Genomic DNA, 14,721 nt, shown 5'->3' with positions numbered 1-14,721 from the left:
TGCCCACAGGGGATGCAGCCAGCTTAGGGCCTGGCCCTGGTGGGAACGCCAGACACGTTCCTGGAATGAGTGGGGACGTGACCAGCTACAGGCTCTGGCAGGTGACTGGAGTTCTAGGCGCAGGGCCCCGACCAGGGATGAGGAGCTCGCTTGGGGCTGTCCACTGCCCAGGGTATGCCCCTGGCACCACGGCGGCTTCCTGGGACTTGGGTAGTCCTCTCCTACAGCCAGAGACACCTTTGCCACATCATATGCCACCTGTCAGGAATCCTAGACAGTGCCTCAATGGCTTTACCACCACAGTATTCCTTTTAATGTCCTCTACCATTAATAGAGGAATCTGGAATTCCAGATTCACAGAACAAGAAAAACCAAGTATCAAAATGGGTCCAAAAAAATGATTCATCCGGTCTTGTATTCTGGTTGTATAACAAGGACACCAAGGGTTATGTCATGAAGGCACACAATTCTCCCTGATTCTACCCTCAAAAATTAGATCTATTCCCTAAAATCTTCTCATTTATTTTAGCTTCTATGAGTAATCATCTGATTTTTTAAAATGCTTTTTCTTCTTCTCTTAGGACTATCAGTTCTGTAAATGTAACCCCTTCTATGTCCCGTTTTATTCGCCCTATAATTATCTCAAAATGTGCATGTCTTTACAGATCTCCATCTTTGACCTTCCACAGTGAGAAGGCCTAGCCTCTACAAATCAGCTACTCAATGTGGCTAGCCCTTCCTTTGCTTTAATTCCTTAATGTCTCACCTGACTATCCCTTTCAAAAGCATCTGAAGTTCTACAGAACCTCACATAACTACTTTGGCGAATCCATCTGCTTAGGATTCAGAGGTAACTGCTTCCCAAAGAAAGAAAGGGTTGGTATGAGCTGGGAGCGGGGAGGACGGAGATCAAAAATGGGTCCAGGAAGAATGAGAAATGTGCTACTTTGCACAGAATCGAAGCGATCTCGATGCCGCAAGTCTGTCTGAGACCCAGAAGTAGCTGTTTGGAGAGGACACAAAAGGGAACCAGGACTGAGTGAGGCCAAGAAAAGGCCTATGTCAAACTCAGGGCTGAGGAGTGGAATTTAGTGGCTCGAGGTGGGAGAGAGTCGAGGGGAAAAAATGTGTGTGATTTCAGATCAAAGATACAAAAACAAGAGAGTGTTACGAATACCTCTCTCATCAGTTCCATCACTGAAGTTACTGGAGAAAGCCACGCTATTGGGGTTTTCCCCTCATTTTTTTTTAAAGGTTGATCCTATTAAATGAGTAATGAAGTCATATGCTTTATTTAATATTATCGTGGTTCTGGTGTACATTCAACTCCACTAACACAGATCAAACCTGTATGAGGCCACACTTCAAAAAATAAACAATCCTGAGTTAGTGATCAAACATTCCATGAAGTCGGTAAGCTGTCCTTTGTACAAAAAGCCATTTAAATCTGATTACTTCATTCTGTAGTTTTTCATTTGTTTGCTTGGTATCCTCCAAGGAGGCCAGAGTTTCACTCTTCTCTTTGGTCATCTGTTCCATTATCTGCATGGCATCTTCTGCCGTTTGAGCAGCCTGAACACAAGAAAGCACTGTGAGAAATGAGGACAGCCCTCAGCAAGCCCATCGGGGACACTCAGGCTGTGCTGCTCAGGCAGCCCTCACTGTCTGTGTGGTTAAGGTGAAGGACCAGCCACCAATCCAATGCTGAGACAAACAGACCGAGCCATGAAAGGGGAACCAAGTTACAAACCCCTTTCATGCCGTTCTTCAAACAAGCCAACTGCAATTTGCAATTTGTGTATTTCCAGACCCTTCCACCCCTACATCTTCCAAGCTCCAAAGTTACACTGACAGTCACGCTCATCACTCTGATCTATGTTTGAGAGAAACGTTCAGTGATAACGAACAGTAACATCCTTATGTAGCTGAATTTTCCCTTCATCGTATTTATTGCTGTATGTTTGAAATACTATTCTTGCTATTTCAGATTTGGGGCTTTTGAAATCACCTGTAATTTAGGTTGGGAATTTCCCAACTAAAAATAAAAATTATTTGGGCAATTATTAACATAAGGCTCAAGTATTTAATGAGAAGCATTAAGTGGAAAAGTCTATGAGAGAAGTTGTGGGTAATGAACATAAACATGGCTGTGAATAAAAAAGATCATATGCATATAGACACAAATCCTTAGCTGATATAAAAATAATCATAAAAAATAAAATTTTTTATTTCTTGTTTTTCATAAAAAAGAAATTAAAATATTTTTAGGCACTTGCTTACAATTTCATGCAGTCTACTAAAGCTGATGGGAATTCTGCATTATGCCTTCCCTACTACCAGCCATGGGAAAGTTCGTTGGAGTGTTCCAACTCCACTTGGAAAGACACAAGCAAACAGTTAAAAGCCAAATAGAAGATACTATGTTTCACCATGTGCCCATTTTACTACTGTTCTTAATCCTTTAAGAACCACAGTTGACTTTTTCAAGAAAATTTCTCCTTAAATTAAAAAAATGTATCCTTTTTATTCACAGTTTACAATTCTTTCCAATGGAGAGAGACAACTGCAATTAGAGATTTAGTAAAGAACTGCCCCTTCAGGTGGTAAAACAACAGCGTGAGACATATGAGCAGCTGCTTAAGTGGGGTGCATTTCCTCACGTGGTCACGAAGACAAGCCCCCCAGGGCTGCTAGGAAGTTAGTGCCCGGGGTTAGTAGTCCAGGCCTGGTCCCTGACCCTCCCATTTTACCGTAAATGACTGAAGAGTCTCGAGCTCTCTAATTTTAAGAGTGAGCTTGCTCTTGTCTTTCCTCAAAATACGGTTTTCATTTTGAGATTCTAGGAGGTTGCCCGAGATATGGCTGTTGGTTTTGGCCAACTGGCTAATCTCTTTCTGAAGGATGAAGTAGCTTTCTGCCAGCCTTTCCTTCTCCTTCAGGAGCTCCTCCTTGGCCAGCATCATGTCTCTCTTCTCGGCCAGGAGGTTCTTGTTGTCCTGTACCACCTTGGCGCGATCGGCCAACGTCATCTCATGCTTCAGCCGGAGGTCGTCCAGGATCTTGGTGAGGCAGCTGTGCAGTTCCTGCAGCTCCAACTTGGATTTGGACAAGGTGGTGAAATCGCTCTTCAGAGTCTCTATATTGGCAGCGAGCCGAGCCGTTTCTGCACTCAAGAGCTCCTTCTCCTTAATTATCTCCACCACTTTCTGCTCTGACTTGGTCTTCTCTTGGACGAGCACAAAATTTTCGGACTGCAGCTGCTTAGTACACACTCGTAACTCTTCCAGCTCCTGCTCCAGGAGCGCCATCCTCCCGTGAAGTTTATTGTTTTCGTACAGGGATGACTCGTTTTCCTGTGCTCTGGCTTCCTTTTCCAGGATGAAGGACTGCTGCATGGTGTGGATCTCCTCGTTTAGTCTCTGACACTCTTCTTGCAGGTTCAGCCCGTCCCTCAGCAAGATGCTCTTTTCAGAACAGCACGTCTGAAGTTCGGCATTCAGACTCTCCTTTGCTTGCAGGGTGCTCGTATGCTCTTTTTCTAGACTCTTCCTGGCATTCTGGGCCTCTTTCAGCATCAGAGAGAGCTCCTGCTTGGTGGCTGCCAGCTCTTGGTTTTCCCTTTTCCTCTCCTGAAGCTCCTTCTTCAGAGTGTCGAGATTACCAAGGAGTTTCATCTTCTCGTGCACTATGATTCTTCTGTTGGCAGACTCTTGATCGTATTTCCTTTTGAGGTCTCCTATGGTTTTCATGGAATTCTCTCTCTCTGCAAGCAAATCTCCATTTTGCATTTCCAGGACAGACTTTTCCTTCAAGAGACTGTCATGCTGCTTTTTGAGCTTAGTAATTTTCTGACATACCATCTCCTTCTCAGAAGTTAGGTAAGTGATCTTCTCATTCAGGCTTATCTCGATATGGGCGGCCTCTTCCGAGCATTTCTTCAGTTTTTCAGCGATGAGCCTGTTTTCACGTAGAAGTTCTTCTTTTTCAGCTAAGAGTCTTCTCTCAGATGAGGCCAAGGTTTCTTTTTCATGCAGAAGCTGGAAGCACTCGGAGTCTGTAATCTCCCGACTGGCCTTGATTTCTTCCAGGAGCTTGGTGAGGCTGGTGTTTGTAGCCTGAAGTTGCCTCATCTCCAGCTCAGCCTTCCTCAGAGCCCGCTGGGCATCGTCTAGCTGTGTGCGGAGCCCACTGGCTTCCGTACTGAGTAGCTGCTTGATCTGGAGGGCGGCCTCCAGGCTGGCGCTCAGCTTTTCCTGATCTTGAAGAAGCATGTTCTTCTCAAACTGCAGATCTTTGCTGCTTTGGAGAAGATTTTCTCTTTCCACTTTTAAGGCTATGCACATGTTATCAAGACCTGACTGCTTCTCCAAAGCTGACTTTTTCTCAGTGGTGAGATCTTCAATCTCTTGCACCAAGGTTTTCTGATCTTTGACTAGTTCCTCGTAAGAGCTCTGCAGCTTCTGAATAATTTCATCTTTATCTTTAGCCAAGGCAATGTTTTCAGTAGCAAGCTTCTTGATATGATCCTCCAGGTGATCTTTTTCTTCCTGATCCTTCTTAGACTTAGCAATCAAAGTATCTTTGCTGAGCCGGAGCTCTTCCACGAGTGTCTGCAAGCTTGCCCTGGAAGCCTGCAGAGAGTCATTTTCCATACTGATCTTCAAAAGTTCTTCCTGCACAGTATTGATTTCTCGTAGTAACTGCTCTCTCTCGACAGCCAAAGATTCTTTATGGAGCTGTTCCTGCCGATAAAGCTTTTCAGCATCTTGCTTCTCTTCTAAGACTGTCTCCTTTTCTAAATGAAGAGTTTCATTTACCGACCACAGTTTCTGTTGATCTTCCTGGAGTAAAGTTATTTTGGCCTCCACCTCTACCAGCTTTGATAAAAGTGAACCTTTTTCTAACTTTAAAGCATTTCCCTCCTGTGCAAGAAGCTGCTTCTCTGACTTCAGACCCCTCAGCTCTTCTGACATTAGTTCAATTTCTTTTTTGGCTGATGTTAACAAATATGTTAGCGACTACAGAAACAAAGGGTGGAAAGAATGGAAACAAAATGAAATCAAGCAGACAAATGCAAGCCCAAATAGCTTAATGTAACCTAAATCGTAAAAGGTTGAATTTTTTTTTTTTTTTTTTTTTTACAATAAATGTCATAAAAACTATCTGGGATAACAAGGAGGGGAAAACCAGATGAAAAGAGCCCAAAAAAGGATAATTAATACAAAGCAGGTTTAGCTTTGCAAAGTGCTGGTCTACATACTGGTTTATTTTTTCTTTGCAACACTTATGAAATCATTCCTGAGTGGTATCTAACGAGGCAAAAACAGTAGTTTGACTTGGACATCAGGGCATGAGATTCTTTCCTGTCCTTCCAACTTCCCAATTATTTCTATTGTAGGAAGAATTCAGAGAAGAATTTTAAAAAATACAATCCAGAGAACTACAAAAAGTGAGTATATTTTAACCAAAAAAGGGGGGGGGGAAGGGTGAGGGAATATAAACTGTTGCTTTTCAAACTAACTAAAGACCTTGACTTTCTAAAGGACAGTCACTGACCTGACCGATTTAATCCCAATTATTACATATAACTTATTAAAAGTACAGACCAATTTGCTAGACTTTTGGTGACTAAAATACATGGGTTTTTTTAAAAAAAATACTAGTTTATAAAATGACTTGAGCACATTATCTATACCAGCGCTGTCCAGAACCTTCTGCAGCGATGTGGGTGTTCTTTATCTGCACGAATATGGTAGCTGCCGATCATGTGTGTGGCTGGTGAGCACGTGAAGTGCAGCGAGTGCGAGTGAGGAGCTCGATTTGTAATTTATCAAAATATAAACAAATTGAAACTCAAATTTAATGTGGCCAGCAGCTAGCGCCTTGGACAACATAGCTACAGATCACTGGCTCTTCAGCCAGGAAACACAGCAACTTCGTGGGCTCCGTGAACCTCCTGACGTCTCATATAAAAACTTGTTGAGCATATAAATTTTCCCTAGGAGGGGAAGATCTTAAGGTTTCATCAGATTCGTAAAACAGTCTGTGAGCCACTATTATTGACAGACATTAAAATCCACAGAAATCAGACAGAGACAACTTTGGAAGGGGAACAATCCTAATGACCCTTGTAAAAAATTAAAAATTAAAAAAAAAATTTACAACACCAGTAAGCAAAATTAATGAGCCTTCACACAAACTACTGGAAAGCTATGGTTTGGCCAGACTGCCACATTTTAAGGGAAACACTGAAAAGGTGGAGTCTGTCCTGCTAAAGGGAAGCACAAAGACAAAAGATCTGGAAATCAGTGTTAAATGGCTCATAGAGCTGGACATGTTCTACAGGGAGAGGGTGACACAGGAAGGAGAGAAGGTGTGTGTATGCAGACGTGGCTTGTGTTCTGTCCTGGTCCAGCCTAATTAACAAGTTTCAGGTGGGATTTGTTTCAAGTCTCATGTCTGCTCTTACACTTCCTTTTTACTAATCTCCTAGACAAACATTAAAAATAATTAAAGGCAAGTATTTACTTTTCTTTGAGCAAATTCAATGATGGCAGGAAAAAGTTAAACACCGGTAGGACGGTTGAACTTCATTAAGTAACCAGAGTCAAAAAAATATACTGGGTTGCAGAGATGATCCTGATGCCATAAAATCAAATTCAATGTATTAAATTCTACTCTATTTAATAACAGGATTGTGCCTTCCGGGGACATACAGAAGCCCTCTCTAGAGCCCTCACTTCTAATGTGCCCTAAAGGAGCCCTGCTTCTCCAGGGCTCACTAGCTTCACTTGGCCTCAGCCTGTTGCGTTGCTGCAGGACGTCCTTCCTAACCCCACTGCACGGTGGCAGCAAGACGGCCAAGATTAGAGGCCACAACAGAGTCTCCTGCAAGCAGGTGGAGAGAGTTCCGGCTACACGCGACTCTCTGGGACAGCTGGGAAGCCAGCAGCGCGGGGGGTGGGGTGAGGCTACAGGGCGCACTCGGGGAAGACCCGGGCAGTAGCCACCCCTGAGCAGGGGCAGCAGCTAGCAGAAAGCGCCGGAAGCCAGGAAAACGGAATTCGCCATCCTGCCATGCGCTCGGAGGTTAGCATCGATCTGTAAAGGCCGGTGCAACCCTTCCCATCTGCTGCTGCTTTACACGCCCCACTGCGGCCTTGATGCCGTGCGGCTTCGTGACCCCCTCCCAGAACATACTTGGGCTTTGTCGGCTTGCTTTTTCAGTTCCGCCATCTCCTGCATCAAGTCGCTGTTCTCCTCCCGCGCGGCCTTCAGCCTCTGCTCCGTGTCCGACAGCATCTTCTGCAGGCTCTGCAGGACAGCTTCATGCTTCGCCTTTGTCTCACAACTGGCTTCCTCGAACCTGGCCTTCAGATCCTGGCACTGGTTGTGGCTCATTTCCATCTTCTTTTCCTGCAGAAACGCCGAGGGAAACAGTAAGTCACCCAGCCGTATCTGCACCGCCCTCGCCTTCCTTGCCAGCACTTAGTTCCATACACTCTCTCCTTACCAGGTCCAACAACTTCCTCAGCAGCTCTTTCTTTTCCTCCTCATGCTTTTTAGCTGCTTCCTGCTGGCTCTGTTCCGCCTGGAGAGTGACCTCCCCAATACTCTTCTGCAGAAAGCTTGCGTTTTCATTAGCCTTTGTAAGTTTTAGCTGTAATTCTTCTACATCTCTAGAACAAGGTTCAACACAAAGTGTCAGAGTTTTCAAAAAGAATGCCTTAAATTCCAGAGTTATACTTAGATACTATTCATAACTGTATTAATGATTATAAGTTATGAGTAATTAACAACATCTGAAATAAACAACCAAAAAAATGGCTTGACTTGCCTTGAAGACTAATTTTAACAATTGAGACAGTTATAAATACATTATTTAGAGTGACAACTACTGTAATTGTGAAGTTTTATTATTTTATGTCAATAGATCAGTAAGGAAAAATGAATGAAAAGTAAACATAGATGAGGAAATGAATTAGTTTCAAAAAACTTTAGCAGACGAGATTATCAAAAACTCATTGTAGTGCCCCTTGAGAACACAAGATACAAAATGACAAGTGATAACTTCAAGATCTAGCTTCGCAATACCAATGTGGTTCAACAGGACGTACAGAAGACGTGGGACACAAGAGAGCAGGCTATCAGAGGACTCCAAGAGTGGAGGAGGGAAATCTGGATGGTCCCTCTGGGTCGGGCACCTGTCCAACACTCGCAGAGCTGGAGATCCCTGGGGCACCTGGGCAGCTCCCCCCGTCACAGCAAGTCTGACCACAGGTGGCCAACCCAAGCCCAGCTGCCACCCCCCACCCACCACCACACTGAACCATGGGGGTGCATGGCCAGATGTAAACCTAAATGCCAACTAGTCACGCTTCCAGAATCGTGGGTCTCATGGACCTAAAATGTCCTCTGAAAGTTTCTGCCTTATGAAATAAAACATTTGACTTTTATCTGGCAGCTATTAAAAGAAAAGAAAGATCAAAGCAACAACAGCCTCAGAATAAAGACAGGAAGGGAGGTGGAGACGGAAGCTGCAGCACGGAGGGCCTACGAGGTAGCGCTGACCAGCAGTGAGGGCTCGGGGACCGGCCCACCCAGGCCCGAAACTGCAGACAAGTCACTTCACCTCGTGAAGCCTCTATTCTTTTCTCTTCAAGATGGGAACAAGAATACGCTCACCTCACAGGATTATTATGAGAATCAGAAAACACTCTGCTAGAGCTGTCTGCAGAGTGCAGGGCACACACCTAGTCAGCCTGTAATACGGTTACCCTTCATTACACTGAATAGGCTGCCCGTGAAAGATGTTCCTGCGCCTGGTAAACCACTGCCTTGTCTTTACAAGCCATCAAAAAATCTACAATACTGTATTACTTAGAAGGTTCTGTAGCTGATTTAAGGGTACACTCATGTGGTAAGAAAAAGGAAGAGCGACAGGAAACTTTTAAACAGAACAATCCTGAATTTTGGCCCCCTTCCCTCCGAGACCCCACTTCAGAGACAAACCTAAGTCAGGCGCCCTTATAACCATTCATACATACCTTTCTTTCAGACGTAACTCGTCATTCATTTTTGTCAGCTGAGAAGAGTTATCTCCAGACATCTTCATTATTTCTGCAATGTTGTTCTCCAACTTCTCCTTCGCCTTTATCAACTGCTCTTCTCTTTCATCTCTCTCTCTAAATTTTGCCTCCATATCTGAATATATATAGAAAAAAAATAGCACCGTAGTGTTACAGTCAACAAAAGTTTACTGACTGCATCCTATATTCCAAGGTTTGCTCTGGGAATATTTGCATAAAGCAACCCCTGCCCTAGAATATGAAAATCATATTCTAGCCAAGATGACGGACAATAAAGAAGATTTAAAAAAAAAAACACAAACAGTATAAAAATAGTGTTAATTGCTAAGAGGGAAAAAAATACAAGCAGAGAAAGGAACCAAGGAGTTGGGGAGGCTAAAATCTTAGACAGGGCCTCTCTGAATGGTGACATTTAAGTAAAGACCTGAAGGAACTTAGGGAAAGCAAGTGCAAAGGCCCTGAGGCACAAAAATGATTGACTTGCAAGTATTACCAACAAGGCCAATATGGTTGGAGTAGAATGAACAAGGGCAAGGGTAGTACGAGAGGCCATCAGAGAAGTAACAGGGCTTGGCATTGGTAAGACTGCAGTTTTTACTCTGAGTGAGATGGGAGCCACTGGGTGAGCTCGAGCAGGAAAGTGACATGACCCGACTTGGCAGAAGGATGGTTCTGGATGCTGTGCTGCACATGGACTAAAGGAGATGAGAGCAAAAGCAGGCAGAGCAGGGGGCCAGCTGTTACAGCAGCTCAAGTGAAAGATGACGGTTAGCTTGAATCAAGGACAGTGGGAGGAGTGGTGATGTGTGGGGATTCTGACTTGTTTGAAAACAGGGCAGAGAGGATTTGTGGAGGTTACAGACCTCAAGCAAGTATTTTATCGCATTATACCACACTAACGAGCGAAGAAGTGACCCCCAAATAGATGTTACTGTAACGTACTACAGTTATCTCAAATCCTAGGAAACCCACCGTATTCAATGCTTTGTAAGCAGAGACATCTTACCTGTTAAATTTTCTCTCAACTTCTCCAATTCAGTAGATAATGCATTAAACTGTTCCTCCTTTTGGTGTAATTTATTTACAGTTTCTATTGGGGATAAAGGTAAGAGTTTAACATATTTCATACTTAATAAGCCATCTAGAGGTTGGCAGTCTTACAACCAAATCAAATCACATGCTTGGGATTTGAGAGGACAGAAATACTAAAAAGTCCCATTACAACATCAAACCACCGTGTACTGACCTAGAGAAGCAAGCCTTTTTGCCTCCCCACATCTGTAGATTAGACAGGCACCAGGCATCCCTTTCCAGGCCTCTCTTTCCTATTTCCAGCTAAAACTCAAAAAAGCTACCCATGACTAAAGATTAAGTAAGATAGTATTTTTCCCAAGGATACTTAAATTTTTACACGGAACAAGCTTTTAGTCACAAGAAGAAAGAAGTTACTGGGAGTCTGAGGCTTCAGGAAGCCAGTGCACTCTGGTGTTACTCTGTGCTGCAGAAGCTTCCAGAAGCGTGTCGTCAGACTACAGGAGTATCTGGTCCCTGCACCCAGAGGCTCCAACGTGAGAACCTGACACTCTCTAAAGCCATACTTAGGGGCGCCTGGGTGGCTCAGTTGGTTGAGCGACTGCCTTCGGCTCAGGTCATGATCCTGGAGTCCCTGGATCGAGTCCCGCATCGGGCTCCCTGCTCGGCAGGGAGTCTGCTTCTCCCTCTGACCCTCCCCCCTCTCATGTGCTCTCTCTCACTCAAAAAAAAAAAAAAAAAAAAAAATCTAAAGCCATACTTAGTAAGACATACCTTGCATGCTTCTCTGAACAGAGACCGTCTCCTCCGAAGCATTAGCAAACTTTTCTTTCTAAAATTAAGAGTGGGATATTCAGAACAGAAAGATACCAAATTACAGAAATAAAAAGTTTCAATCAGTCATAATTACAGTACTATCTACTTTTTGTGACTGATTTTGTCTCATTAAAACTTACACTTAAAACACGCTGGCACCAAGCACTACCATATGTGTCCCGTGCGTGTACGTGACACAGGGGAAAGGGTTTACATCTCTGTCCTTGCCCGAGCATGCGTGTACATCTGTACACGTGTGTGAATGTGCACACGTATGTGCTTGTGTATACACGTGGTGCACACGTATGTTTTTTTCCTGTCGCCACCCTCCAGCAGCAGGACTGTGACAACAGTCAGAATCCTGTAATGTTTTCTGAGAGTAATCAGAGCCTAATATCTTGAAACTGTATCAACTACTTCTTAACCCAAAAAGGCCCACCACTCACCTACTCTTTTCTAAATGTGACAGTAAATTTAAAAAAAACTAAAACGCTCTCCTGGTCGGTCTTCCTGAGATGAATTTTGAGCTAGACACACCAAGAAAAATTTTCAATGAATATTTCTAACTATTTAGGATTATGAAAAAATGGGCACACAAGCAACACAAGTCCACCAAAGCCCAAAGGTCATCCCCCTGTGTTATTCTCAAAGCCAGACTTAGGTGGCAAATTTTCTCTTCAGAGTACAGAGGGTATGCTAATTTACAAGAAAAGTAAAGCATCCTCAAAGTTTGGGGGGCAGGGGAGGCGAGGCCAGAGAAATAGTATGGAACTCAAAACACATTTTTTTAAAGGACATCGTATTAGAAAATCATGATTCCCGTGCCAACTTCCTCTCAAAATGTAGCTAAAATACTGTATATCGAAACTGCCCAATAGAACCATCCGTCATGATGGAAACAGTCTATCCCGCTATCCTGGGCTGTTCAATATGGTAGCACTAGCCCACATGCGGCTATTCAGCACGTACAATGTGGCTAGTACAACTGAAGAACTGAATTTTATGTTTTATTTACTTTTAATTCATTTAAATTTATACAGTCGTATGTGGACAGTACCTACAATGATGAACAGTGCAGCTATATATTTGACATTTGAAAAAGAAGAAATTCATAATACTGGCATTAAAAAAAAAAAGCAAACACTCATTCACCTCTGGTACTAGCACAGAAGTTTAATAAGCGGGAAAGATGATGGTATATGGAGGATCTAAGACAAGTGTCCCCTCCTTATGGAGGATCTAAGACAAGTGTCCCCTCCTAACTCATGTTTCTCTTTCCCAGTTTCTCCATAAGCCTACGATTCTCCTTTCCCATGCTGTGTGCTTATGGCGGTCAGCCTTGACTAAGTTCAGTTTTTGATGCAGGAAGAAGGGAGAACAGTTGAGAAAGGGTAAGGAAAAAATGTCTTACAACTTGCGATTAAGGCAAGAGGATATACGTGAAAAGAAATGTAATTTGCTGAGACAGAATTTAACCGAGTTGGAAGAAATGATTCCTGGACTTCGTTGGGTTAGACGGCACTGTGCTAACAGAGGGTGCCAACACAGAGGTGTCCAGCACAGCTCTCTCCAGCTTGCTGTCACAAGGAGGTAGAAGGCACAGCCTAAACCTCATTATAAATGAAACCCCAATGTGCTGAGTGTATAACTTGGAAGGTCCTTGTGTTTAGCAAAACTAACCAGTCAATCATATGTGAAAGCGGTGCATTTACCAGAGGCAAAGGACAGATTTAGAAAAGGAAAAGGGAATACCTACCTTTATTGCTAGTTTGATCCCATTCCCTTCAAGGTATTTATCAGCCAATGACTAATACACTCAACTTAAATCAATACTTTGAAAGAGAAAGGGAAAGAGGCGCAATGCTTCTTTCTTTACGGAGATTTTTGTTTTTAAACCAGGAACCATTCAAATGGCCAGAAACCCTTACAGTCCGATTCCCAAGAGGTACTTACCAAAATCTGAAGTTCTTTTTCCAAAGCCTCTTTCACTTGACTGACTTCACTCAAGTTTTCCTGAAGGTTATTAAGTGTTAGCTCTTTCCCCTGCAGCTCTCTGGTAACGCTACTAGCCTACCGTACAGAGTTACATGGTGCAGAAGCAAACCAACACAAGGAAACAAAAAAGAATGAATGAGAAACAAAAAATAAAACAAACATAAAACACATATGAGAAACAAAAACAACCAAATAAAACTGAAAGGAATAAAGGCATGGGTAAAAAAGACAAAACAAAACTGTTTTTTTTGTTGTTGTTAATTCTAAGAAGCCGATGACTGCCCACAATCAGTTCTAGATAGTACGATCTAATGACTATTTAAAATAGTCAAAAAGAGTATTTTTCTACACCAAAATCTGGAATATCAGCATGATCCAAGGCAGAAAGTGGAGATGCTTACTTTCTAAATGGGTAAGTTAAGCAATTTCATTTTCTGGACTTTAAAGGCTATCAAGCAGGAAGAATGGAGACATGTGGCCTGTGTTATTTCCTCTATATTTGTATGTGCTTAAAGTAGTTCAACATTTAAAAAAAAATAAAAAATTTTAAAATGCACTGGGGCACCTGGGTGGCTCAGTTGGTTAAGCGACTGCCTTCGGCTCAGGTCATGATCCTGGAGTCCCTGGATCGAGTCCGGCATCGGGCTCCCTGCTCGGCAGGGAGTCTGCTTTGCCCTCTGACCCTATCCCCTCTCATGTGTTCTCTCTCATTCTCTCTCTCTCAAAATAAATAAATAAAATCTTTAAAAAAAAATTTTTTTAAATGCACTGGACAACAGTAATCAGAAATTGGTTTTCATTAAATCTTGATGTAAAAAGAGTTGATGAACCCTTAGCTACATATTCTCTCCTAATTAATTTTTGTGATTTGACTGGTATTTCGGATCCAAGTGAGGAGATTGAGAAAAACTTCCTGTAATTAGCTTGTCATCTTCAACTAAGGTTACTTAGCAGTTTTTCTGTCTGTCCTCACACTTCCCCCATCTAACCTTACAATCCTTTGCCAAAGCAGCTTCTCCCGTAAAAACCTCAGAACATTCCGCATCAGCACCCACACCCCTACCAGTGGCAGGAGGACTGGGGCCATTCATTCCTCAAACAGTCCTTAAAGATGAAGATGACATTTGACAAGGCTAATTAGAAAGGGATGTAGCTGGCAAATGTTTCATGCAATTTCCTATGCCTTGACCAAAAGCATACTTCTCCATCTTTCCTCAAAAAGGCAAGGAATAGAACCCGTCCTCACTGCAGCATAGGAAAAGCTCTCCAATGGGACAGAAGCGGCAAAGCCAAGGGCTCCAGGCTCTTAACCTTATTCCGCTGCATTATTTATCACCGCGTGTTAATTTACAACAGTCACGTGGCACTCAGCATCCACAGTGCGTTTGTATACAAGCGTATGGATGGCACAATGATGTAAATGGAAAAGGAGGAGGAGATAATCATATAAGCTTCTTTCTTGTCTGTTCCTTCATTTACCTTAATACCATCATCTTAGCTGAGTTCTCTATTTTAAAAGAGATTACAGGGGCACGTGGGTAGCTCAGTCGGCTGAGCATCCGAGTCTTGATTTCGGCTCAGATCCGTGATCTCCGGGTTGTGGGATAGAGCTCAGCGGGGAGGCTGCTTGAGATTCTCTCCCTCTCCCTCTCCCTCTGCCCCTTCTCCTGTGCATGCGCTCTCACACTCTCTCAAATAACTAAATCTTTAAAAAGAAATTACAGATTAGAACCAAGCTTTTTTTTTTTTTAAAGATTTTATTTATTTATTTGCGAGAGAGAGAATGAGA

General features: G+C 43.1%; 2 protein-coding genes across 16 annotated transcripts in view; both read right to left on the bottom strand.

Annotated features, from left to right (window-relative positions):
* The window catches only part of CLIP1 (CAP-Gly domain containing linker protein 1), a 118,235-nt gene that overhangs the window by 33,275 nt on the left and 70,239 nt on the right, over positions 1–14,721 (bottom strand). For 12 of the 15 annotated variants that reach the window (XM_035016920.1, XM_035016922.1, XM_035016929.1 and 9 more), the window contains 7 exons: positions 12,891–13,007; positions 10,896–10,953; positions 10,096–10,179; positions 9,048–9,204; positions 7,514–7,679; positions 7,201–7,416; positions 1,456–1,572 (listed from right to left, as the gene is read on the bottom strand). In XM_035016920.1, coding sequence (XP_034872811.1) covers positions 1,456–1,572; positions 7,201–7,416; positions 7,514–7,679; positions 9,048–9,204; positions 10,096–10,179; positions 10,896–10,953; positions 12,891–13,007 — 915 coding nt within the window. The remainder of the gene's footprint in view (positions 1–1,455; positions 1,573–7,200; positions 7,417–7,513; positions 7,680–9,047; positions 9,205–10,095; positions 10,180–10,895; positions 10,954–12,890; positions 13,008–14,721) is intronic. The other 3 variants (XM_035016932.1, XM_035016933.1, XM_035016926.1) reach the window with 2 other exon arrangements.
* Positions 2,250–7,189, bottom strand: LOC118018423 (rootletin-like). Its single transcript, XM_035016935.1, has one exon. The coding sequence runs from the start codon at positions 4,971–4,973 to the stop codon at positions 2,712–2,714; it is 2,262 nt and encodes a 753-aa protein (XP_034872826.1). The 5' UTR covers positions 4,974–7,189; the 3' UTR covers positions 2,250–2,711.

Source organism: Mirounga leonina, unplaced genomic scaffold, assembly GCF_011800145.1.
Source record: "Mirounga leonina isolate KUSES-001 unplaced genomic scaffold, KU_Mleo_1.0 Mir_171, whole genome shotgun sequence".
Lineage (NCBI taxonomy): Eukaryota > Metazoa > Chordata > Mammalia > Carnivora > Phocidae > Mirounga > Mirounga leonina.
Note: the sequence above shows the minus strand (reverse complement) of the source record. Positions and strands in the feature narration are given on the sequence as shown.

Coding starts and splice junctions, on each gene's coding strand:
- LOC118018423 (XM_035016935.1), bottom strand. CDS start 4,973: ATGTCAGAAGAGCTGAGGGGTCTGAAGTCAGAGAAGCAGCTTCTTGCA.